This window comes from Schistosoma mansoni, chromosome 1 (assembly GCF_000237925.1).
Source record: "Schistosoma mansoni strain Puerto Rico chromosome 1, complete genome".
Classification (NCBI taxonomy): Eukaryota; Metazoa; Platyhelminthes; class Trematoda; order Strigeidida; family Schistosomatidae; genus Schistosoma; species Schistosoma mansoni.
Genome location: NC_031495.1, coordinates 54,643,420 through 54,671,304, shown reverse-complemented (window position 1 = coordinate 54,671,304; position 27,885 = coordinate 54,643,420). Strand labels below are relative to the sequence as shown.

The 27,885-nt window shown below is 31.2% G+C and overlaps 2 protein-coding genes and 1 non-coding gene across 4 annotated transcripts; 1 reads left to right on the top strand and 2 right to left on the bottom strand.

Annotated features, from left to right (window-relative positions):
• Nucleotides 1-724: 724 nt before the first annotated feature.
• Nucleotides 725-20,715, bottom strand: Smp_063530.1 (apoferritin-2; the record flags this gene model as incomplete). Of its 2 annotated transcripts, XM_018794882.1 has the most annotated exons (6): nucleotides 725-1,122; nucleotides 3,158-3,292; nucleotides 6,100-6,120; nucleotides 14,677-14,823; nucleotides 19,227-19,345; nucleotides 20,564-20,618. In XM_018794882.1, 6 exons carry the CDS (start codon nucleotides 20,616-20,618, stop codon nucleotides 997-999), a joined length of 603 nt encoding a protein of 200 aa, XP_018649251.1. In that variant the 3' UTR covers nucleotides 725-996. The 2 variants fall into 2 exon arrangements, with proteins under 2 accessions (XP_018649251.1, XP_018649250.1); XM_018794883.1 differs by lacking the exon at nucleotides 6,100-6,120 and having other exon boundaries at nucleotides 743-1,122; nucleotides 20,564-20,715.
• On the bottom strand, nucleotides 5,515-5,580 carry Smp_tRNA_00637_Gln_TTG.1.1. Its single transcript has one exon. It is a non-coding gene (tRNA).
• Nucleotides 20,716-25,601: 4,886 nt separating the features above from the next.
• Smp_063520 (irx-related) lies at nucleotides 25,602-27,885 on the top strand (the record flags this gene model as incomplete). The annotated part of the gene is made up of 2 exons (XM_018794881.1): nucleotides 25,602-27,023; nucleotides 27,700-27,885. The coding sequence occupies 2 exons, from the start codon at nucleotides 25,602-25,604 to the stop codon at nucleotides 27,883-27,885; spliced, it is 1,608 nt and encodes a 535-aa protein (XP_018649249.1).

Below are 27,885 nucleotides of genomic sequence, written 5' to 3'. Positions count from 1 at the left end.
ATTTAAGCTACTTGGGTAAGTATTAAGTAGTACATTGACACCCCACGTAATTATTCAAGCACGTTTAACAAATATCACTAAAAAATTATCTACTTTTTGAGTTAAACTCAAATCTATTTAGTAAACATATCAGACTTTTAGCTTAACGGCATGAGTGTCACTGTTCATCAGAATCTACTACATTTGTGAAGCAACTAGCGAGGCAGGACTTCAAATCCATCGTCTCCATGGATAAACGCGATGACTAATGAACGTGTTCCCTGTGATTCTGAAATACGGCTCATGTCAGAAGTGAATGTCGAATTTCTATACCCATTTTTAAAGTTTACAAATTCAAGGTGGTAATTTTCAGCATTACAAGTAGTTTTAGAATTCAGTTAATCTGTCTAAGAATTATTTGCAATGTTTTACTATTTGTAGTTTTCTCCACGTATGTATTACTTAAAAAAATAAACTAAATTTAGTGTGTTTGCAATTTAAGTTGCTAAACAGCTATTTCAAAACAGGATCCACTGACACAGTTGTGTTGTCCTAGTATGGAGCTCTGTAATTTTATTCCAGCTGACTCCTAACAATCAAAATTATATTATCTTCACCGATCTACTTTAATGATCATAAAATCATTTCACTGACAAATAATTAAAATCAAGTGCTTACAGATTTCTTCCTTGCCTTTAAGAATACATCAAATACCATACAGTATCCATGATGCTTTTAAAACTAGTCAAATAAATATCAGTTTCTCATCATTACCATATGAATTTAATTGTTTAAGAATATGAAGGAAATCAAATTAACAAATCACTTGAAGTAATATCTTATCAATGCATCCAAATAAATGATAAAAAAAGACATCAAGCATGTTTAAAATCAGTGTAACCTTTTTTATACTAAAAGGGTGATGATTGTCTACAGTTTGCATATAATTGCAGGAAATAATTATCAATTTTGAAGAAAAATGAAAGATAGTCTTATTGTTGCAAAAAGATTACCAGTTCAACGAAATTCTTTATCCATCAGATAAACAGCACTATTATCCAAATGTAGTCGAGCACGCATTTCTCTTAGTTTACTTACAGAATTCACTTGTTCTTGTAGAAAATCGTCCAAAAAATCTTGTGTCTATGTAAATATTCAAAATAGTTGTAGTAATAATTAATTATTTACTTAACAACTTGTACACAGGAAATAAGTCGTTCTAAGCTGCAGTGAATTACTTTAACTGAGTTGGTTTACTTACATCGTGGGATCAGTCATTCTTAACAATAAAGAAAAGTTAACACAAGCAAAGTTATTATACTACGGACTACTTAGATTTTGGTAATATCAGACAGAAATTCTTTGACTTAATAATTTCGAGGGCAATATGGTCAAAACTAAGCAGCGATGAATATTTTTACACTTGCTATTTATATAATTAGGTGTATAAGTATTACTGAAACCTCCCTAACTTCATGATGCAAACTCTAGTCATCATTCCTTATTTCTACTAATTCTTGAACTGGTTTATGAAGTAACCAAAAAACTAGGCCATAAATTTTCAGTTTATAAATAGATAGTATTTTCCTCTATTACTCTCCATTTTTCAATTGATCATAAGGCTCATCTCAAAGTTATTAAGAAAAAAAACACCCCTGTATTTACCTTAGGCAAATGAGTAGAATAAATTGAGTACTTCTAGTGTATCCTGACTCATCACATTCGGTTTAGAAATTTCTAATTTAAGAAAATTGTTTACAATAATGTTAAAATAAATTACTTTTTGTCATGATGATGAACTTTTGTTGAATGGAGAAAAGATACAATACCTTATAAATTGGTGAGAAGACATTAAACTACATATATCTTATCATAGAATGATTAAAACCACTCTAATATTCAATCATTAAAATGATCCATAAAATGTCAACGATAATACATATGATTTCTTTTTTGTTTTAATGAATATTAAAGTTCAACTAGGGTCTAATAGTTTAAAAATCAATCAATAAAATTTAGTTTACAATATCTTACCTATTTGTTTATTAAAATTAACAGGTGAAAAGTTCATACTAAATTTATATAGCAGCGTGCTCTATTGTGTATTTATATCAGATTATATGTTGTTTATGATTGACTGATTGGAAAGAGTTATAACATTCGAATGTTAATAGACATTAATGAAATGTAGATATTTTGTTACTTTTCAAGGCGAATTCTCAGTGAATTGATTAGTAGCTAGTTATTCAATTATAGAAGGCCTTAGTGTTTCTAATATTCCCTATGTAGTATTGAAAAATATGAGTTAAGTGGAGAGACATTAGTTTCTTGTAATAGCTCATCAATTATAAATAGGTTTCACAATTAAGTATTAGGTCAGTACTCAATAAATGGCGTTTGATCAATCAATATATCTCAATATTTTCCCTAAAGATAGTAATCACTTAGTAACTTAGCGGGTGAGAATTTAAGACGACATTACATAATCAGTTAATTCTAGCAAGTAATTACGTAAGATTAAGAGCAGGAATTGATTAAGTTTGGAATTAAGTAGCTGAATGAAAATGTTCGGTGTTATTTGTAATAACAGTGATGAGTAATTAATAAGACAGATGGAAAAGGAATTGGTGAGTCAGATTATCTCAACAAATCGCGTTAGAATAAAATAAGAAGTTAAAATGCACATAAATTCTAATAAATACAATATCATTTGATAAAGGAATAACTAACGTAACTCATTAGTTTAAAAGATAGTACTTCATTGTATAAATCGATCAGTTCTGGTTTGAATATCAATGAGAATTTCATCATTCACTTGGATATCCGTAAAACCACTGAAACTGGATACATGGTCTTGATTCACTTTTTAACTACCGATTACTAAACTAATTTTCAATAGCTTTTTATGCACTCTTAGATTATTATCAGGATCATTAGCAGAATTTCTATAGTTTTTAATTTCCGAGACCGACAGGTCTTGGGTTCAAATCTCGCGAAGCGGGATCGTGAATGCTCACTGCTGAGGAGTCCCACAATAGGACAAAACGGCCGTCGAGTGCTTCCAGGTTTTCCATGGTGGTCTAGCTTCAATTGACTCATGATCTCAACTATATAAAATTACTAAAATCTCCACAAAACCCCCTTCTGATAGAAATCATATAAAATAATCAGAACTCACAGTTGCATCATTCATTTTCGATGCTAATTTATGCAGTGCATTGATGTGTGCAGTGACTTCAAGTTCTTTTCCAATTGCTGTATCAATTACTTCATGAATATTTTTAAAATCCATTGGTACACCTGAAGATGCAAGCTAAATCATGAATGGAGTAAAATTTTAAAAAAATTGGCATGTAGAGTTCTTGGTAAATTTGTAAATTATATGGGTTTTGGCATATGTATTACCAGGATCCATTTAATGAAGTTCATTATATCATAGAATACGTTGTAAGCAAGAAATAATATGACAATGTGGCTAATTTATTTAAAACAATCAAAATGTATCTACCGATTAGTTCAACTAAAGCGTTTCAATTACGTAAATAGTTATTGTGATATTTATGCATGAAGTTAAGTCAAAGTAATGACTTACAGCTGACATGATTAAGTTTCAACGAATTCAAGATTATATAAATTAAAAGGGCATATTTTAACCTTCGACTAACTAAATTATGCATTCAGAAATAAATAAAACAATTGAATTTCGGAAAGAGAATACTATTATTTGTCATGAACTATTCTTGCATAACAGGATTAGAAATTATTTCTATCTGAATGTTAGTCATGTAAATAGTTGCTACCAACACATGCCTATGATTCAATAAGGATATTATGTTCTGTATGACAATTGCTTTATCACAATTTCTCTGTTTCACAGTGAGATATTTTCTTTAATTTAATGAATTTAGCTGGTATTTGTAAAATAGTTGTTGCAAAATTATGTATTCTGGACTGATGTTAAGCAGATTTTTTCACTAGTTGTAATGCTTAGAGTTAAACAAATGAATCAAGTAAGATTACTGTCAACAAAAATTTGAATAAATACCTACTAATTAATTTGAGTCAGCCATCATTAACATATCACGGGGCAGAAATACATAGCAGTGGAACAAGCCGCGATATATTATCAACACAATAAGACCAAATTAAGAGAGATAAATAGTTAGGAAGTTAAAGTCATGGTAACATTAACGATGGTAAAAGGGAATAAACGTCATTAGAACTGTTGCCATTGAACAAATAAAGACGATGGCAGGCAAAAATATTAGATTTCTAATTTTATTTCAATTCTACAACAGACTAGTCACTGACTAGATAGCTTGGTTGTGACATTTGACTGGGATACCGAGTTAACCGGGTTCCAACCTCATAAGGTGTACCGGCTCCTTCGATGGACCTTAATAATAAATACCAACTAGAACAAAAACTAGGCCAAGGAGATCTTACGTTTTGTCTCAAACCACTAAATTACATCAAAACGTCGTATAACACTATATTCAATCATTCTATGACTAAACTGCAACTTCACTTCTAGGATTCGTTCAACACTAATTAGCAAACAAGCGTGATGTTACCTCATATTCGATAATCAGTCAATACAAAAGTACTTTTTTATCCAAAATTAGTAGCTAAAACAAGTGGTCAGTTGTTGTTAGTTTCGTCGCTACATTAAAAAACTTGTTCAGCAAGTTTTTGTACTAAGATATTGACTGTTTATGTAATATGTAATATAATAAACTGGTATTTATCGTTAAAGTACGAATTATGGTTTTTATTTTTCTCATGACAGTTCCATACGAATAAATTTGCAACAACCTTGATGACTAAGTGTTTTCATTTTGTTTTTTGGTCCATCATGCTGTTAAAAATTAATATTTAATTGTAAGCACTTGTTAGAGGTATAGTCAATTAATTAAGTAGGGAATATGACATAAAGATTTCCCCTAATAAAAGACTATCTGTAACGATGACCAATCTCATTTTTATTATCCGAGTTTTATTTCTTAATAATTAAAATTATAAAACACTTATAAGGAAATATAGGATAGAACAGTAAACCAAACAATGACAGTGTAATAGAGCGTGTAATTTAAACAGAACGAAAAAAAGTGTTCGTATTTACTTTAGTTAAATTGAGTTCAAGAAGTTTGATTTCTTTGGTTAACAAGAATATTTTATATTTAATAAAGCAGAATCGAGTTAAACACTTAGCTGTCGTTTTATGTATTAGTGACGTTTTTCGCGTTTTATTTCTGTTTTACAACAAAATTTGAAAATCTAATTCGATCAGTCGGTCATCAAAAAAGTAAGATTTGGCACAAATAACCATCAGCTCAAGTTTTAACTCACTTCAATGTGAGCGGTAAATAATCAATTACATAGGACATGAATTGAAATAAATAATAATGGTAGGTGAAAAAATTAAATATAAATAATAAAGCAAAGATGGATAGTGGCTAGCAGTGGAATCCAGGACGCGCGTTTCGTCCGACTCGGGACTCGTCAGCTGGATGTACCTGCATCTCAGAGTTGATGTTCACTCTGGGACTCGAACCCAGTACCCTCGCTTCAAACGCCATCGCGTTATCCACTCGGCCACTGAGTCCTGATAACCACTTGCTTGTGCGATGGGGTGAAGTTGAAATTTATTTAGTATTTTTTGTTTGGATCTTCCCATTGATGTTTAGAACTGCAACTGGTCAGTCTCTAATTGGCATATGTGCATACTGTGCGTATTGCCTCGATATAGCCTTGATTCACAAGCATGGTAAGCAAAGATGGATAGTGGCTAGCGGTTGAGACGAAAGGTACTGGGTTCGAGTCCCAGAGTGAACATCAAATCTGAGATGCAGGTACATCCAGCTTACGAGTCCCAAATAGGACGAAACGCGCGTTCCGGATTCCACTGCTAGCCACTATCCATCTTTGCTTATGTCATTTGAGTTCACGAACAATAGATTCTTATAACTGCTCTATTAAATTTAACTATAAATTGTACGTATTTTGACATGATTCAAATAAAAAAATTATTATTTTTCTAAACTGTAAATCTCATGTTTTTGGCTTACTAGAATATATGTATAAATTATGATATTAAATTTACTTATGAAATATACTTACTTCATTGATACGATCTTTTTTCTAGAAATTATTGAAATCCATTTATGTAATGAGGATCGAAATATTCATTAATATAGAGAGGAGGAGAGGACAGAAAGGATAATTATTGTAAATAGTTCTATAAGTGAGTAGACAACCTTTCATGAAAATAATCAACTTGTTTAGTATTTTGTGAAGATACTATCAAATGCATAGTGTGTGATAAAAATGTGTATTTTAATCTAGGTGACAATGTGTTAAGTGTTTAATTCTTTAATAGGTATTTAAACATGACAGAAATTTGAAAATTGTTAAAAGTACATATTTAGTAAACCTTTTATACTTAATAAATAAAAATTTAACTACTTTTATTATTTTAAATACAATTTGAATTAAACTATCTATGTATTGACTGGTTATTGGTAAGATTTTTAATGTCTATTAAGTATACTGTATCGGCCATTTTTCTTTTCATTTAGAGGGTGAATGCTGCATACCGAAGAATAATTATCACTAGGTATTTCAGAAGCGCACAGTTGTCTGTAACTGTGTTCTATGTCTGTCAATGTTGCTAAGCTCAACATACTGGATGGAAAGCATAACGTTTATGTTAACTCAATATTATTTATGATAGGAATTGAAATTAAATCAATAAAAGTTACTCTCTAATATGCAGTGGTTACAAACTAAATGAACTGGAGATGTTCAGAAGTTTTAAATGAAACATACGTACTGAATAATTTGTCGGTCTCCTACTGAAGAATGAATCGGAATACTGATTTAAACTAATGTATATGTCCGCTCATTGTCCACTTCTAAAAAACACAAACTAGATTTAATCCCACTAACAGTTACTGCCTCTACTGTCCATAACTCACAGTAATTTCAATATGTTGATCGGTTTTTCTATCTGAAACGTAAATTATCATTCAATTTCGGTGTAGTTAATTGAGTTAATAAATAAGACGAAGAGAGTGCGAAATTTTTAAATTATATATGGTCTCATTTAAAGCATAAAAATGATTAGAATTAAACAGCTGTAAGAAAATATTAAAGGATACTGTTTTTACTTGTCATCCATCTCTATCATAAATGATTACATTGTGAATCAAATTCTGAATATGAAAATTAAATGCTAGTTTCCCAATGAATTGAATCTATGGAGGTTTTTGAAAAGAAACGCGCCATTAGTTTATTAATCACTAATTTAAACAATATGAGTGAACATATGCTTTCTGGTCGGTCTTCATGATTCATCATAGTGGATAACTACGTAATTTAAATTAAGCGATCAAAGTTCTTAAGCAGATGTACACATTTTTGTCATTCTTTAAATCTTAACCACAATCTCACTACATAAGTTTTCGTCTAGTTTATTTTTTCTTTCGATAAATTTTTAAAATTATATTTTCTCTTTACCACTTTAATTTTGCTACTTTTACACTTGTTAATTATCTCTCATTATTCCGTTGCTGCCACCTTGACATGGTGGTCGGGTTTGCCTATCGTGATGAACCGATCGAGCTATACTGGCTGAAACAATCGTCCCAATATATAAGAAGGGGTCAAAATCATCCTGTGATAACCATAGAGGGATTAGTTTGACTAATATAGCATTTAAAATACTAGCCTCGATAATTATCGGGCACCGAACTAAGACTCGTGAACTGCAAACACGAGAAAATCAGGCTGGCTTCAGACCTGGTCATGGCTGTATCGACCACATATTCATCATTCTCCAGATCTTAGGACACAGACATGCTTATCGGCGTCCGACAATGATAGTTTTTCTTGACTTGAAAGAAGCATTTGACTCTGTAGACCGAGGGGTTCTGTGGCAGTCTGTCACTGAACGGGGCATCTCAGAAGTACATAAACCTTGTGAAGGCTCTTTACTCGAACACAACTAGTCGAGTAAGAGCTTATGACGAACTGTCATATGATTTTACAACCTCAAGTGGTGTCCGTCAAGGCTGTCCACTATCCCCATTTTTGTTTAATTTCATTATAGACCTGTTGCTGGAAATAACACTCTCGTCGACTGAATTTTCGGGCATTGATCTCCTACCAGGAGGTTCACTTATCGAATTAGAATACACAGATGACATAGTACTGTTTGGTGAAGGCGCTGATAAAATGCAGAATCTTTTGTTAGCACTGAACAACAATCTCAAAATGTTTGGGATGTGTTTCTCCCTCTCTAAATGTAAATTATCGCTTCAGGACTGGTTTGCGTTAACACCTGAACTAAGGATAGGGAGTGAAGTAGTCGAACGCGTGGACAACTTCACTTATCTTGGAAGTCTGATCAGTCCTAATGGGTTGGTGTGTGACGAAATCTCAGCACGGATTCAAAAAGCTCGTTTGAATTTCGTCAACTTACGTCATCTATAGAGAAGGCGACATATTTGTCTATCAATTAAAGGACGAGTATACTGCGCAGCAGTTCGTTCTGTTCCACTTTACGGCTGCGAAACGTAGCCATTAGAAGTAGAAGATACTCGTAGGTCACTAGTATTTGACCACATGTGCCTTAGAAATATTGCTCGCATCTGCCGGGATCACCGGGTAAGTAATAGTGAGGTGAGGTTAGACGCAGGGTATTAGGGAATGATGGTAAATCAGTTGATGAGGTCATGAATCTTCATCGACTGAGATGGTTGGGCCACGTGTTACGTATGCCTGAACACCGATTACCACGACGCGCCATGCTGACTAGTGTAGGGAATGGTTGGAAGAGAGTTAGGGGAGGCCAAACCAAAACATGGCATCAGTGCTTGAAGTCACTAACTTCTAGCCTGAGCCATGTTGATAGATGTAGACTACTTGGTTTGGTTATATGCAACTATTATAATCATTGGTTGGAGACTCTGTGTGAGATGGCTCAGAATAGATCACAATGGCGTAGGTGTATACACTCTCTGTCTTCTCTTAAACTATGAGATTAAAATGGCTTGATATTTTTCTTTTTTCATGTACTACATCCTTATATACAATCTTTCTTTTATATATCACCACCATTAACTTAACTACATCTATAAATTCGTTGTTCATCTTGTTGTGCTAATGAAGTGTGGCAACTTGGACCGATGAATTTATGTGCCGGGTCCCAAGTTGTAGCTGACTGACTGACACCATTCTGGTATGAAATAGCTCATCTTGAGCTGAATTCGAACAGATTTAGGCCAGATTCTATCCTATTTGCGTTAGTATTTTAACACTTAAACTAATGGGAAATAAAGCTTTTTCATGACGACGTGTTTTTAGTACACGAAATCATGAAAGTTATCATTAAATTTTCTAGTCTATGAACAATAGCCTCATATAATAATCAAAAGCTTAACAACCTATTGTATTGAACTCAATGGAATTTTTGTCATTGATTAAAACTGTTCATCCGAAATCAAATCATGAGAAGAATTAAAGGAAGGAAAACTGGACAAAGGAATAATCATATATAATGTATGTGACACAACCAATTGAAACACCATCATGTAGTATATCCATTTGAAGTGATGTATTAGATTCTTATATACAGCTACTTATTTTTATTGTTCCCAAACTTGGCCTACCACCTACTTACGGATGTTCGTACCTTGTGGTTTTTTGTTGAGAAATGCGATACTATATTGTAGTGTTGATTTATAAAATATTTCCTTTGCTGATTCTGATATTTATCACTGACATGTCTATCAATCTTTTTTTCTTATTATTTAACAGAGACTTCATTCTATAGAAATAGGATTTATGATCCAATTTCTGTTTTTAATAATTTAAAATTAGAACGAGAAATTTAAGTTGAGTAGATAATTTGATGAATTACTGTATCGATGGAATATCTCTTATTTAAGAAACAAGTTAAGCTTTAAAAAAATTTAAATGAAATGAAAATTCAGAGTACACAGATGTTGAGGAAAGCTTCATATATATAAATGTGGTGTGATATGGGTCTAATTGACTTTCATGGGAAGGTAAGTACTGATTAAATTTACTTTTTTCACACGTAATTATACACTAATACGGAATAAAATGTATTCAATATTTTTGCATTGTTTATAAGATAACAAACTAATATATATATGAACATTGTTATTCATCAAATTGTTCGGAGAAGTAATTTATGCATGTTCAGTGTGTATTTATCAATCAGACAAACCATAATCCATCTGCTGACTAGTTAATGAAGCTGGTATATTTTTATGATCGCCTAAAAATATTTATTTGCATTTACAGTAATAAAACTATTGGTTACGGCTGTTTAAGTCAATCATAGATATTGTACCCGCTATAATATACAAGTATTTTGTGTTAGATGTCGTGTGAACTTGTTACTGTACATTTTCAAGGAGTCTCAGGGTGGTATGGTTCAACTTTCGAGTACTAACTATTTTAGTATTGTTCTCCAACCACTAGCCGTCCTTAATGGAGATTATGTTTAGTTTCATTATATTCAGTTTTTTAGAAACTTGCAACGATACCTCATTTCATAATATGTAAGATTGTCTATTGAAATAAGTTTTTCCGACTTAGCACTACCAAACCGAATGTGTTTGACACGAAACTCGATTAGCTCTTTCTGTGTACTGTATAACCAGTCACTATCAAGTGTGAAGCATGAAACGACAAGGTATCGGTTCAAGTCTCTATACTTTAAAGAAACATGCAACAGAGATGAACATGACGAGAAGCAAAATGGAGATATTAGTGTCGAATATTACATAAAGGCAAACAGTAGAAATATGGTTCCTAATGAGCGAGTGAGTTTAAGTAACATTAAAAATAGACAGTTTCTAAATTCAGAATTCTGAGGGGCATAGAGAAAGGATGGATTTGAGTTACTGTGATCTATTTGTGGCCATTTCATCATCGTGCCTGAATATCAGAAATCTATATAATCTTACTCATGAATCTCCTAATAATATTGACATGAAAAGCTTGTTTATACGTACATGAAATTAAAAGTTATGAACTTGACATTGTTGTACTTATGTTTTCTTCCAGTATTATGATATCAAGCAAACAATATGCTAATGTAATATATCATTAACACACTTTTTACAACATTTTAGTAATTTAAATATGTTCGTTATAACATTTGCATTCATGTAAACTTGTTATTTCGAGAACCAAAAAGATGTTTCATCCTAAACTATTCACTTAAGATTTTATGACAGAGGACATATTGTTTTCGGAAGTTTTAGTCGTCCAGTCAAAAAAATTTGGGACACTGTAAAAGAATACATCAATCATTATAGCCACAAAATCAACATTAACATAGGTAAGTGAAAATCGAGAAGTCAAAATAAAATGGCAGTTTCACTGCTAGTAAATTAGAAGTTTCAGCTCATTTACGTAGCACATTTTAGATGTAATACGGGTTAATGGAAATAGGATACATACAATTATGTGACTTATCAATAAATGAAAGTGATCTGATAACTGTTTCGAAGTGATGTGTCACTAACCACTTCCGTTATACTGTAGAACCAATACGTTAGTAAGGGAAATAAATAAAGGGAACGAAGTGTTAGGCAGTTGTAGGTAAACGGAAGGAAACTGTGGACATAGGTTTTATACTTGCTGGTACTCTTCAGAAAGACGTATTTATAATTTTGGGGAACTGATGCTTCTTAAGAAACTCAAATTTATGTGACCCGAATACGCAATCTGAGAAGTTGTCTTTGAGCTATCAAGACTATGAACAACTTACAGAACTAAGCAGTTTACAAGTGATTGATTAACGAGTAATGACAATTGTTATGCTTGTTTAATACTTTAAGTACCAATTGAATTATATCAAGCAAGCTGCTATGTCATCACTAGTCTAAAAAACTCGATATCATATGTAATGTATTGAAAAGCGTTTATAATTGTCATGAAAGTGTCCATAAATGGGAAAATGATCCAGCCAAAAAGAATTCTTTGATGGGATTATATATAGTGAGAAATAAAAACATTCATCAATTATGAATAAAGAAATTAATTCATTTAGACATTCAATTCTGTTTAATTTTATGTTACATAATTTCTATGATCTACTAATTATTACATGTAAAGTGTATATTCTAGTATAACAAAAATCAAACAGTCAAACACAGTAAATTGTGAAACAGGTTAATTGTTTGCCTTATTAGCCAGATCAAGTAATATTAAGGAGTTCATAAATTTCAGCTTGCTAGCTTATAATATTAGTAAAGTATAAAATCACACAGAAATTTCTATTTCTGGAGGTCTCAGTTGATTTTTAAGTTAAAATTTACTATTTGAGTAACTAATCTTTATTCGGACCTCAAGCAAGAAGTCAACGATTTCCTCTACAAAGTGCGATAACAATCACTGACTTCATCGATTAGTTCTAAGTTCTACTATGCTTCTAAATTTAACTGTAAGAAAAAAAATTAAGGTTGATTGTTGTTAATGCTGTATTGTACATTTTTCTACAGATGTAAACAATTAAATCTATTAACTTCTTCACTTTGCTCTCGAAATCCAAAGTCATTGTTCTTATCCCAAGATTCCACAGTACTCGAAAAAGAGATCAGTGATTGAATATATTTGTTTTTCGTGTCCCATTATCAAGAACTATAGTGCTTAATCATACAGCAGATATATAAGCACTCTTTTCTAGTATTTTGCTTCTGTACAATCTTTTGAATATCAAGCATTATCCTTAGGTGATTTAACTCTATGAATGTACGATATGATTTTTTTTACTTTTATACTGAAATTTATTCAACTAACAAGGAATAAAATCGGATGAATACATTCACATCCAGCTAACACTTTATGCACTAAAGAAAGCGTATGATTAGTTAGCAACAACATACTTCTCTAATTGGAGAACTCATTTTGAAGATATTCAGATTTCCTTTCAAATTGTTCACAAGACTCCTTTTTGTCTGTGTATCTAGGCAAACAAATAGTCATATAAAATAAGATCCAGACACATCCAGCTGACGTGACCCAAATAGGATGAAACGCGTGTCCTGGCTTCCACTGCAAGCCAATATTCCATCTATTCTGTACCAAGTCATATGAAGTGTTTTAAATAACTAAATAAGATCATCTCAAAAACATCTGATGCATTTATAAGTCTAATTACTTATCTTCAACTGAGTTGAATGATTATATAATGGTGTGATTTAAATGTCATTTTATTTTGATTTGGTTTTTGTGAATTTCCTGAAGTCATTTATTTAACCGAATAACAATTTATCATTCATAAAGCACGTTTATCAAATAGTTGACACTCGAAATTATCATCTTCAATTTGTACACCATAGTACTAAGTAAATTCACGATTAATACCGAAAAAATGAATTGTTTTTGTGATGAAACCAAAGTATTATGCCCAATTAATATGGATTGATAAGATCATTAATCTCACTCATCGCCATATTTACAGAAAACAACGATTTTCTCAAAATTAACTCATCCGGAACCAATAACTCTCCAAAATATTGGTCCAAAGATTCTGTTAACTTCCTCTTGATGTAGTGAGCCAAAGGAAAACATTCTGAAGGGTTGGACATTGATGCTAAGTCATAATGATCGAAGTCAAACAACAGTTTAAATTGTAACGAACCAACATAACCTCACGATAGGTTCTACATTAATACCATGGTTAGATATAATTATATGGTTCTATATTATTTACTCATTATTTTCGATCTATCTATCTATCTAGGAAGAGCCAAAATCATTTGTAGAAATCGGAAAAATTATGTAAAAAAAACTGATCATAAATTATCTGTAATCGTTGGTGTAATCATTTTCAATTTAAATTAATAATATTATCAACATTTATGGGTGTTTAACGACGTATGATATAACATCATTCTTTAATTTATAATCCTTTCTCTTTAAATTGATTTAATCCGAGCAGTGAAAAGTTGTAAACAACTTTTTTCTACAATACGTGAACCACAAATAACTAGATAAAATAATAAATGTATAAGATGTAGGAAACGAAATGTGGCGTGGCAACTGAACGATCATTTATATATTTCAGTTAAGAATGAAGTTCATTTGGTTAAATGTTTATTTCTATGGTTTTTGTATGCGATTAGTTATCACCATTGATATAACCTGATACTACATTTCATGAGTGTTATTCAGTGTGGTTCGAGACAGATAAACTTTTGCAATCACAGTAAAGTGCATTTATTTAGAATCCTCTCACCCCTCTAATTGATGACAAATATCATTCGGTTTACCTAATGTGATTACTATTCACTAGTTTTTTTTATTTTCGACCTGAAATTGCTGTTTTATATTTAAATTTTAGTGCAGTATTATAACTTTTTTCACACCCACATTGATACCCCCTATAACATAAATTTATCGAATACAACGATTTTCCCAATATATATATATATATATATATATATATATATATATATATATATATATATATATATATATATATTGATCCAAACAAATATCGAGCCCTATTATGATGACCTACATCAGCCAAGTTCATTTTATTCTTGTTTAGGTTTACTATGATAAAGTTGACATTATTTTGGTTTAGATAAGAAACGGTACAACTTGTTCATTTCAACATCACACAAAACGTTAATGTATTTTGTCACTCACTAAAATATTTTTCAGGACAACCTTTGAGTTTCGTTTATTGACAAATTCACTGAATTTACGGGCATGCTCCAATTCTTCGTTTGCACTTTCACGGAAAAATTTCGCGAAACCTGACAATCCAACCTCTGGCCTAGATAGGTAAGACACCTACAGTTGGAGTGGAAAGATGGAAAAGTAGATTAATGCCATTTCATAAATTTTTATATCTAGAAATTAATTAATGAACATCAAAGTAAATGAAATCGCTGATGTATAACGACATGGAGATACGTGAAAAGAATTAGATTTATACATCACTTTCCCACTGAGAATTTCACTAAGCTATTCACAACCAGAAACTTCTAGAGAACATGAATTCCTCTGTTCTCTCAAAATTTCTCACGAATTGTACAAAACATATATAAAATAAAAGTGGTAGAGATGATTTGCTAAAATAGGTGCTTCATTTTGTAATAAGCGATATTGATATTGTCTCGAACAACAATGAAGGCTTTACAATTAAATCATCTAGCTAAGAGAACACGAAATCAATGAAGTACTTATAAACCTAATAAATTATGATCCCTATCTTTTGTGCTAACACGAAGAAAGTGACTGACAGATATTACCAATGTTACAACTGGTAGTTGTGAAAGGTTTTTGATGTACTAACGGAATAAGGAAAAAATTTTCAAGTGCTGTTGTACACACGAGGGTAGTTGTCACATCCCGCTCGCACACGCAGTGGTGTTCTTCTTCTGGAACCATCTAAAACAGAAACTGGTTTAAGAATTGGCCTTGACACTTTGGGAGCATGACTGTGGTTCTCAAGAGATAACTACTTGAAGGTGGTCACATAAAGCCATTTCTTGTAAGTAGTTTTAGACGAATTAACTCATTATTTTTGAGGCTTTATAGTTAGCGACGGAACTCTTTCTGATAAGGTAAGATGCTTCATTTTTGAATCGAGCTTTCCTAAATGCCCCTTTGTCTTGTGGTAAAACAAAGTAGCCGCCGACACTGGTTGTTTGACGTAACTGACTTACTGCTACCAGTCTTTTATACAGTCGGTGGTGTGATTACGCCCTCGAAACATGATTTTGTTGCTTTCAGTCTTATCACTGTTCAGTTAACTTGCGTAACATGAGTTATATGTTGCAACCAATATAGCTCTACTGGATCACCACAAATATGCAAGCCTGACCGTCATGTCAAGGCAGGAGTTATGGTCAAGATTCTTGACATTTTTAATCATGAAATAGTCATTACTTAGTTACATGTGTTATAAGAACTACTCCATTACACATCAACAAAGGGTCATCACGTTTATTTTGTATCAGTCTTTTCAAAAAAGTGTTATTTCTTGAGTAAACTAATTGAATCTATCAGTTGGCAATTTTTCCCCAAATGATAGAATTTTAAATCAATCTTTATTAATTCGATTTATCGTTTTAAGGTGTATTACATTAATAATGTTATGTAAGCAAAATTTTATGAATTTCATATCTGTGTAAAGTGATCATGTATTATACAATAATAAAGAAATGTTATACTAAATAATAATATTTTGTAGTAGTTTTCAATTCTATCCACTCACTATAAATACAGTTACTAAAGATTGCATTATTGTTATTTTTATAACATTATAATGATAACTTATTAGTTAACTATTTAGCTTCCCTTATAAAGCATCATTAGAGATTTTATTTCTCACCCCCTACACTTATCATTAAAATATTTAATGTACGAGTGCACAATATCGTTTCAAATTCAAATTTTAAAATAAGAAAAATAACACAAAAAAACTTTGAATAGATTTGTTAACATGTGTTTATGTAGATAGATCTGTTACGTTCTGAATGATGCAAAATATTGATTTTTTGAAAATAATAATTTTTATTATTATTATTGTTATTCATATTTATGCTTAAAAAATATGAGTAATAATCATAAAATTTACTTTTAATCTTATTATATGAAACAACGAATTGGAGTTGAATTCACACGTGGTTAGTATGTAAACAGTAATACGTATATATATACACATTGTATTAGTTAAACTGTGCATATTTGATTTGAGATTCATTTATTTACAGATAAATCCCAAATTTTTTGAAGGGTTTAAATTGGTTTTTTAATTTGTAATTCTTTATTCAACTTAAAAAATTGTACTTTTTTTTTAAAAAAAACTAAACTGTTTATAAAGCTTAAAACATACATTCTGTATAAAGTTACCAATGTATTAATAGTCTAGTTTCCAATTATAAATTACGAATTCAAATAGATTAGAAAGTTAAGCTTCATCATATTTGTAACCAGATTTTTGAGTTTTTTTTAAAAAAATTTTTGTCAGAATTTTCGGAAACAGTAGTCCTCATATATCAACCGAAAATCGTTTTACGAATATGATCATATATTTCAATTTACATAGATAACGTAAAATCTTTATACAAAAATAAACTAGTTTGGTTAAACACAATTCACTAATTAAACCAAAAAGGAAGTCAACTGAAATAGAATATTATTGAGGTAAAGAAATGGTTTAAATTAGACAACTATTTAAAACCTGGAAGCACTGAATTACTGTTTCATTTTACTATGAGGCACTTCAGAAGTGAGCATCTATGACCTCACCGGGGATCAAACGTACAACTCCCTGTCTAGTAAAATGGTAATAAAGTAAACCAGAAAAATAGAGGTTGAGAAGTTTGATAAAGGTGGTAAAGTTATAGAAGCATAAAACTGTTGAAAAGTTAACTACCAGAAGACTCAAACTACTAATTCCTATGAACATAAAGACTCCGTCAAGGAAGTTTAGTCATTTCCATACAACTCAGACTGGCGGTTTAGTAATCTAAATGAAGATTTTGTTGCATAAATTAGTTCTTTTAAGTATCCTTTCAGAGCAATCCTACTTCAGCTAATAGCGTAAGTTGCTTTCAATTGTTATTTGCAATCTAAATCCTCGAGGATATTTGTAATCTACAGCTGGAGTCCCATAAAATATTAATTCCTGAAGATCATGGCACACACCTGTTGCGTTGTACAAGACAAACTGTTAAACAGTCTATGTGTTACTTGATAGTTAGTATTATATCACACTGAAGTATTTGCGTCAGTGTTCATTTTGAGTTGTGTATGAATAAAAGATACTTGAATTCATTTTATTTAAACTTACTATTGAATGTTGATATTATTTGAAGCGACTAATTAGTGACTGGCTTTTCTTTAATATCACTTTCCTTTCGGTTATTTTATTAAACTTCAGTTTTTACATTACGATTAGGTAATAAAGAGAATTAAGCATACCTTGAATTTTAGAGATATCTGGTTGATAACATTAATTTTGTCTGTACATCGAAAATACAAGATAAATAGTTCTAGATACATAATATTTTATCCTATAAATCAAGCAAACAGGGTGAAATCATTTGCTGTATCGTTAAATCTTCTCATCATATTTTTTTACTGGAATACAACAAATACCATAGTGATATATCTATTATAAAGAAGTACAATGTAAATGAACCTGAGTAATTGTTATTTGTAATTGAAAACGATATTTTACATAAATTATCTTCAGATCTACTTTTAAAACTAATAAGTTACCATATTTAAATCAATCACATTTCAATTCCTTCTGAGAACAAATCGATGTGTAAGATTAGTATCTGAATCATTGACAAATATAATCTGTCAAGTAGTTAATAACATTTCGATAGTATTTAGGAGAATTGAATGCCAACTGATTGTTTATGACGGATACTTTATGTAACAAGTATGGTGAACTATATGCATTAACATAGTAATCAGAGGAAGATTAAAAAGTTCGCGTACAAGCCTAGTCAGAATTGTATCTATTTATTTTTCAAGTAATCACTACGACTTTCCTTCTCTCGTCCGATAAAGAATATCTATATTGAGATTTATGACATAATTATTCAACTGATAAAAAAATTACATACTGTTCATTTAAATGGTTATAAGATAAACCAATATCAATAAACTATATGTATATGTGCTTCATATTGTAGGTTAAGACAAATAGTTTTATTTTTTTTTAAAATTACGATAGATCAGAAAATTTTGGACACTAATAGATAATAAATATTAGTAAGGTTATTAAATTGTAGATTTACAGTCGTTGATATTCCCTACCCTCTATTATAAGTATTTAGAAAGTCTCCCCTTCATCTACTAACATGGTAATTTATAAGATGAATCAACTACAAGTAACAACTTGTTCAAATGTGATTTCGAGGTGTTTGTATAGTAACAGTTGTAGCGTTAATCTTTACTCTCATTAGTCTGTATATGTTGTTGTTCCTATCACTATTAGCGAAAGAAACCATCGCGAATTTGAATTTCGTTTCCATCATTAATTACTTCATGATAAAACTCTTTATTTTAGGTGAATTAAAACGATCTATCAATAGGCAGATCATAAATTATCGTAATGACATCTGTAACACCAAGAATAACAAGTCTGTCTTGATGATTTTGATTTGATTTTTTCAAATACGATTCGGAAAATAAAAACCAGAGAATTCTGTCAACATTGGCACACTTACCATATGGTCATAAATATAAAAAGCCTCATATTCATTTAGAATTTGGTCATTTAATCCCTCTTCCACTTGGTTATCTAAAGCAATGGGGTCCTCAACTTCACCGTGAATTTGAATCGGAGCTAAAAATATGAAAGGAAAGTAATTTTTATTGATGTAATATAGCGAAAATGATGGTAAATTGAAATTGGTGACCTTTAAATAACACAGTCTGTATTGATTGTTATCTCATATATGCAAATATGAACTAACTTTAAAGACTATTAAGTGAATATCTTGAATCGCTGAATATTCTTCGTTCATATAATTGTGTTTGAATATCTTGAATGTTCGTATATTCTTCGGGATTTTTTTTCGATAACAAGCAAATATTCGATGCTTTTAAATGGTAAACAGATGATTATTCTATGATTCATATTTAGTTATTAAAAACAAGATGTATGTTCATTGTCTAAAATTACTGCCATTTTCAACAGCTTTATCCAAATCTTCTTGATGTCTTGTATTGGTCAAGTATAAAAGTATGGTGTTCATACCTATTCTTAGTTTTTTCCGCCTTTAGTTTTGGAGGATAGTGTTTGAAAATTCAATAATGGATTTGTTTAATTGTACAGTTGATGTAAATAACTGACCAGAAGTAGTTAACTATTTAAAAATGAAGATAAACAATAATTTCCAACAAACAAACCTACTTTTTAACCAGACTGGTACAAAAATTCTGCCTACATATGAGATAGTTGTTTAAATTATCTTACGTAACTGTGTTTGTGGTAAATATGTGCTAACTTCACTTCACGTTTTCTTAATATGAAAGTTACACGTAATTTTCTCTATGTACATTACTAAAATATACCGTTAACATCACTGCTAATAAGGAGTTTGATAGATTGGATATTTTCATCCACGTTTCATAAGTTTAGTTATTATAATATATGCTAGTGTATTAGATAATAAAGGTAATGGGAATATTAAAAGTTATGGGGTTTGATTGGGATTGAAACAGACGTTAGTTTTCTTCGATATTTAAATAGAGAATCCATTTCATATTTGAATATGCTTTATCTCCACAGTGAAAAAAAGAGATGATTTATTTTAGTTTAAACTGATGCTATCTATTCAAACGAAACCTTCTACCTTACAACTCTAAAGGTTAATGAAAATGGAAAAACGTCTTAGGATTTCAGTGTTTAGTCAAATGTTATTGTATAGAATACCTCATATTGAATAACAACTGTTCACTTGTTGTTCATTTTAGGCCAACAATTTATGAACTGTTCAAAAAAAGATACTTTCAAATTAACATGAAATACATTACACATAATGTTTAAAGTTTCACTTACCATACACAGCAAGAATCCAACTAGCAAATATTATCATCCACATCATGATCTTCATACAAATTGAATGAACCCTAATATAAATGAAATTTCTTCGAACAATCGCTTGTATAAATTGTAGTTAATGTTAACTAACTGTAAAGTTAAATCTAACTACTAAATTATTGTTTTACCTTGGAATTTTATATATATATCAATGATTAAGAGTTAATATGTGTACTATTATATTGATAGATTATTAATATAAACAAATTTAAGTAATTCAATTGGTTTTATAAAATGAAATTATTTATTTAGTGGTTCCAATAATTTGTGTAAATAAATTTAGAACAATGAATACATGAATTAAGGCCAGTAGTTCGAGTTTATTGGTTAGACTGGACAATTTTTATTCTATCATACAAATAAACTATAATAATAATATTTATAAAACATTTGTCTAGTATGAAAAACTTTCATATAATTTTATTTGCTTAGTATTTATTATTTTATGAAACTGAATTGTTACTTATTATTGCCAAGTTTCATGACCCAAAATATAACTTGTCATAGGAAATATTTTATTAATAATAACAGGTTAACTGAACACGGTGGATCTGATGCAGATATGGGGGCGAGGATCGGCAAAGCAAGAGCAGCATATTTACAGTTGAAGAACATCTGGAACTCAAAACAATTGTCAACCAACACCAAGATCAAAATTTTCAGTACAAATGTCAAGACAGTTATACTGTATGGGACGGAAACCTGGAGAACTACGAAAACCATCATCCAGAAGTTACAGGTGTTTATTAACAGTTATCTACGCAAGATACTTCGGATCCGTTAGCCAGACACTATCAGCAACAACCTACTATGGGAGAGAACAAACCAGATTTCAGTGGAGGAAGAAATCAAGAAGAAGCGCTGGAAGTAGATAGGACACACATTGAAGAAATCACCCAACTGAGTCACAAGACAAGCCCTCATATGGAATCCTGAAGGCTAAAGAAGAAGAGGAAGACCAAAGAACACATTACGCTGAGAAATGGAGACAGACATGAGAAGAATGAACAACAACTGGATAGAACTAGAAAGGAAGGCCCATGACAGAGTGGGTTGGAGAATGCTGGTCGGCGGCCTATGCTCCATTGGGAGTAACAGGCGTATGTAAGTAAGTAATTCCTAATCCAGTTAAGGTAATATACATTTGTGGCCACATACTAGTTTCTTTTCTGTTTCTGTTGTTTAAAGTATCCCTAGAGGTCCTAAGAAGTCAAGCTATTCAAAATACACTATATATTCGTGTTTTGTTGTTTACTATTTACACAGTCAAGATTTTTAAATTCAATTCACCAACAATCATCCAAGCAGTTAGTCGATAATCAAAAAGTACGAAAAGCTTCACAAGTTTAGTGTTTTCATCGACGGTCGTCCGATATTAGCATCGTCTTTGTAGTCGTCACAGATATCACTGAATCACTTGATCATGTTGAAAACTATTGTTTCCTTCAACATTTCAGTTCTATACACAGTTATTACTATATTCTGCATTTGATGAAATATTTTCTTAGATTCCATCATAAAATGATACAAACCTCTTAGAGTTTTTGTTGAACAGACCACGTATTCACCTACTGATGAAAATATGAATATAAATAAGTGTCACTTTCATGACAAAATCTTCCAAATTACTGGTTTAGCCGAGCATTTTTATGTGCTTTTGGTCTCAATTAGTTTAATAACAACTAATTGTCTATAGTTTATTATGAGAGTTATGCACAACATCTAGAGTTCGATATAAGTTGCAGAGTTATTTAATAAACAAGTCAATTTGTTAAACTAACAGAGTATTTTGATATTCGTTAGTTTTTACCTAACTACAGTTCAAATCTATTATTACTCTTCATATCAAACAGATTGTAATTTCCAACTAAATTCACAGTCGATTGTTACTGTTTATCGATGTAGTTATTATTGATTGACTGATGAGAGATGAAGTTGTTGAATCGAATAGACAAAAACAATTATTTAGCAGCACAAATAACAATAAATCACAATAGAGATTCAATTGTTTCAATGCCTTAGTTAACAACTTATATTGAATTATTTAAAAATTGCATTCATAGTTCTATATTCATTATATTTACCAGTTGGTAGCATAATTATTATAGAATTATTAAATACCGGACATTGTACGTACGATGCGTATTTCATTGACAACCCAGTGAACAGTCATAAGTGGATATAATTAAACTATTTATATGTAATTATAATTATATGTCTTAATGTTCGTCACGTAATGAATTACTCATGTAACAAGATGTTGTGTAGAGTCAATGATGAATATTTATGAGCATTATTAAAAAAGGACAGATTAAATATATTGAACGTTACTGTTTGTTGATATGGAAATTCTTCTTCACATACTTACTTAATTGATACTGACTAAGAAAGTATTATGTTAACTAATTATTTTTATTTAGAAAGAGACAAAATGATCTTAGATATATGGTTTTAACGGTTGATACAATAAGTTTACATAGTATCGTTTGTTTGAATCTTCCCATTGATGTTTAGGACTACAACTAGTCAGTCTCTTATTGGCATATGTGCATACTGTGTGTATTGCCTCGATATTGCCTTAATTCACAAGCATTATAAGCAAAGATGGATAGCGGCTCAGTAGCTGAGTGGATAACGCGATAGCGTTTGAAGCGAAAGGTACTGGGTCCGAGTCCCACAGTGAACATCAACTCTGAGATGCAGGAACATCCAGCTGACGAGTCCCAAAATAGGACGAAACGCATGTTCTGGATTCCACTGCTAACCACTATCCATTTTTGCTTATAATGGTTGATATAATAGCTATGAGATGACGGAAATTTTCATGCTTTTACTTAAAAAATTATTATTATTCATGTTAATTTGGTTTAATATAAGCTACTAAATATTAAAATAGACTTCAAACTAAGATTTCCAATTCATATGTGGATACTGCCGAGAAGTTTCAAAACGGCTCATATAGATAGTCAGATTTTTCTGCTTTGCAAATAACAAAAAGTGTCCATCTTATGTTCGAGGCTTATGTTTAGGAACAAATATGCGGAGCTGACTTTTTGATTAGTGGACCCAATTTTAATTAAATTGTAAAAAATCGATATGACCCTCCCGATATTAAAGATATGACTGATTATTAGCTATTAATTTTGTTTATCCCAGAGTATTTTTGACCTATTACTTACGAATATCAGGCAGCAAAATAATTTAGCCACTTAAACTGAGTCCAACATCATATTTGCGTGTTTATTATACTAAACGTTGATTGGTGCGTTTTTCGGGGATTATTTGGATAGGTCACTCAATCGATAAGAATTAATTCAAAGTGTGCCTCTAGATTGTGTCGTCTCCCCTCCCCATCCGATAAAATGATCGACCAATGAATAATGTGTCAAACCAATAAAATTGTTATGTTTATTATTTAAAAATCACTTTATGGTCTTCAGATTTAACGAAATTGCTTTTATTAATGGATCTAGATTGTACAACCAGCTCATCAGTTTCCGACTCACAGTCAAATGAACATACTGTTGAATCTAGTCCAACAGTATTAGGCTATGAAAATACTATAAGATCACCAACAGGAGTCGAACATTACTCCGATCTATATGATAACAGATCAAATAAAATTGCCACAGAAGACCCTAGAAATAATTTGGAGTCGTCAGTAAATGAAAGTGGCTACAGTTCCTACTGGTAAGTTAGTTTAGGTCATTATTTTAAGATACCTAGTGAAGTGTATTTGGAACATAAAATGTTCGTATGTATTACTGCCTAGTTTGAATTTAGTATGTTAACAATCTCATATACAATAACATTATTCAATCAGGACGTTTTTTCAGAAACGTCACTAAAAATAATTTAAGGACTGATGTATTATTGATATGATGAAATGAATTTAGCAAGATATACGGCTATCACATATATTCACCGGGCTCTATTTCGATGATGATTGACTGACTAGCGTCACTAAGTCATCATTTGATTATTTGAAGCGTATGTCAATATTCTACCGACATTAATCTAATGTAGATAATATGCAGTCGTGAGCCAAAAATATTTTCAATTGAAACCTTATGCAAATAAATTGAATAACATAAAATTTAGTACAACTTTTCAATGGAAATCCATTAAGAAAACCAGGACAGTGAATAAAATTTTCAAAATCTGTGTTTTATAAGCTCAGAAGAATTTTAAGCCTATAGATTTTAAATAAAACAAATTATTCGCCACAATCAACCAAGTAGTAAATATGATTAAGATTCGGTTGGTAAAATGTCAACTTTCAAACACTTTATATCATGTCAAATTTCAATAGACTGAAATTTATAAAAATTGAGCTTGCTATGTAGATGAAATCTAGAGGTATATGCCTCTTTTAAATGTTTTGAATGATCAGTTTAATATCCAGTGTCGTTGTAACAGGAAAACTATTGTTAAATATCATGATCCATATTGCTAATATATATACCTTTTAATTACCATTATGTGTTGATGAATAAAGTAGAAATAAATTATTCAATCCTGATGACTTACGTAATTGTAGTCCTTCTATTGTTTGCCACACGTGGTACTATGTCGTCAGTATGAGAAATTATTAACTTTCCCTACAATATATATCGATCAAATATTTTAAATTTTTTGAGCGGATCAATACTATTTTGAAGTTTCTGTAGATTATTACATACCATTATGCAAGTTATGTACTATGCAAGTATATTTGTAGATTTTAACCTTATTTCTTAATTCCTTTTTTAAACTTTGAAGTAACTATAGTTACATATCAACTGAAGATGCAATTCCTAAACCTGAAGAAAGTGAAAATCAGTTTTGCATCGATGCTTGTCATTCGATTTATACAGCTCCATATGTATCAGAAAACTTAACTAACACCACTTGTCGTCATGTAGAATTTACAAACGACAATAACGAGACAGTCAGCGCAGTAGCATCCATAGTTAATCATGGTGTGAATTCTTGCAGTTACATCCCTGTTTCTAATATGATAACTACTGTTATCAATCACAATTATACACCAACAGTTGCGAGTGAATTCTCCAAAATTTTCAACTACCAGTGTGACACAATATCAACCCCAGATGTAACAAAGAAAAATGATAATCAAAGAAACTTCAAAAGTGACCCTGATACCTTTTGGATTAGTCAGCGTGATGACCTTCAAAAGTCAGTTAGCAGAAGAACAGATTATCTATCAAGTGATAAACAAAATGCATTAGACGATTACATGGAAAGTGGGAACATTCCTACTTCTACAGACCAACAATGTTTACAGCCACAGGTGTGTTTAAACAATTATCACTTTAAAGAGGACGAATCTAAGCAGTCGTATAATTCAAGTTATCCTGAATACGCGTGCAACATAATAAATACACGTTCTCAACATTACACGACAAAGGATTTTGATTATGCCAGTTCTCAGAATTCTGTGATAGACTGTATCTCATCATACCAAGATAGTTCTCAGTCTTCTGAGAGCGTCAGTTCTTATGTTAAAAGGCCATCCTTTTATTCTCAAACTCAAAACATCTATTGGCCTTGGATTGACAGATTTTACGCCGAAAATTGTGCTTCGAAATTAGGCTCAGTTTATAATTCAGATATTACGTCTAAGGGACTAATTAACTACACAAATTCATTCTCTTGTAATCCAAGCTTTGGACATCCCTACAATTCACAATCTTTATTCGTCAGTGGTTCTAATCTCTCATGCATTAGTGAAAAGCCAAATGAACAGTCTCAGTCTTCGAAACTTTCAGCAGTAAATTTATGTGCCGGAGAAACTGTGTCTGCGTTTCATTCCATTGCTCAAATGTCGAGTGATTACTCCGGGACATCTGTGGTTGCCGGTATTGCACCAAATATCATTTTAATGAACTCACAAAACAGTGATGATTTTTCAGCTCAGTCTGCCGATAGTCGTAAAGAATCTCAAGAAGATGAGAATAGCTTTAATCATGGTGAAAACTCTTGGCAACCAGTACTGAGTTCTGTTCAATGTTTATCACGCAAAAGATTGACAGATAAACAGAGAAAAACTGTATGTGTTTCGATTCTCAACGAAAATCGAACTGTAAACTCAAATATTCCTCAAGATGAAACTACCCACAATTCCTCCACGTCCTTTGATATTTCAAGCCTTCACCGAGAAAATGAAATTTGTTTAGACCAATCAATCTCTGGAAATAGCTATGCATGGGCGTCAAAAAGTGATAAACTGAAATTGACTTCCCGTTTAAGATCAAAAAGATATTCCGACGCAATCAATTTAACACGAAATAGACCATTAAATCAAACTGCATTGAGTGTGATGGAAAGTTGGTATACAAATCATGTGGATAACCCATATCCTACAACTGCGGAGAAAGAAGAATTGGCAGCACTTGGTGGAATAACGGTCATTCAAGTAGGTTAATTCTATAAATTGATAGTCAGTTGTGAAACATGTTATCTGGTAACTTCTTTATATTTTTCGTAATGATATCTAATTTATTTGTGTGGTAGCTCTAGGCCTGTAAGGTTTTTAAAAATTGACATTTTGGTTTTTTCTTATAATTTTTTTCAAGATAATTCAGGAATTAACTTTTTCATGAAATTTGTTTCCTCTAGAAATTTGACTTGTCAGAACAACAATAAATATATTTGTCAAACGTTAGGCAAAGTTTATTACGAATATGTGTCTTTTAGTTTTAAATGGTCTTTAAATAATTTTTTCTCGATAATTTACGATGAGATGCATTTGAATGTCTTTTTCTGAAGTTGTTTTTCCGGATGACTGTTTAGAGCGTGAGTCACAAGTATGTTATAGTTTGTGTCGTAAATTGAAATATACTGGAAAACTTTTCAGTAAAAGCTCCCTGATATATGCATGAAATGAACATAATTGGGTGATTCAATTGTTTGCTGTTACTATTCGTCCATGCACTTATCAATCGTACATTCTGGAGTTTTGAACCATTATTTTTTAAATCATAGACGTTAACAATTTTATTATGCTTATGGCTGAGTTACGGATTATTCTAAAAATGTTCAAAGATTTATGTTCATGGTATCAAGTTTTTGAAAACTTGTTTCAATTACAGGTGAGCTCTTGGTTTGCCAATCGCCGAACACGAACAGCAAACACCAAACCGAAGAAAAATCGAAGAAAGTTGTATCATCAAATTTATCAACTAGCCGTTGAAATTGAAGCATTGACTCAGGGAGCACTCCGAGCTTGTGATTTACAAGAACGAATCGGACAAATTATTGATGAGTATTTAACGTGA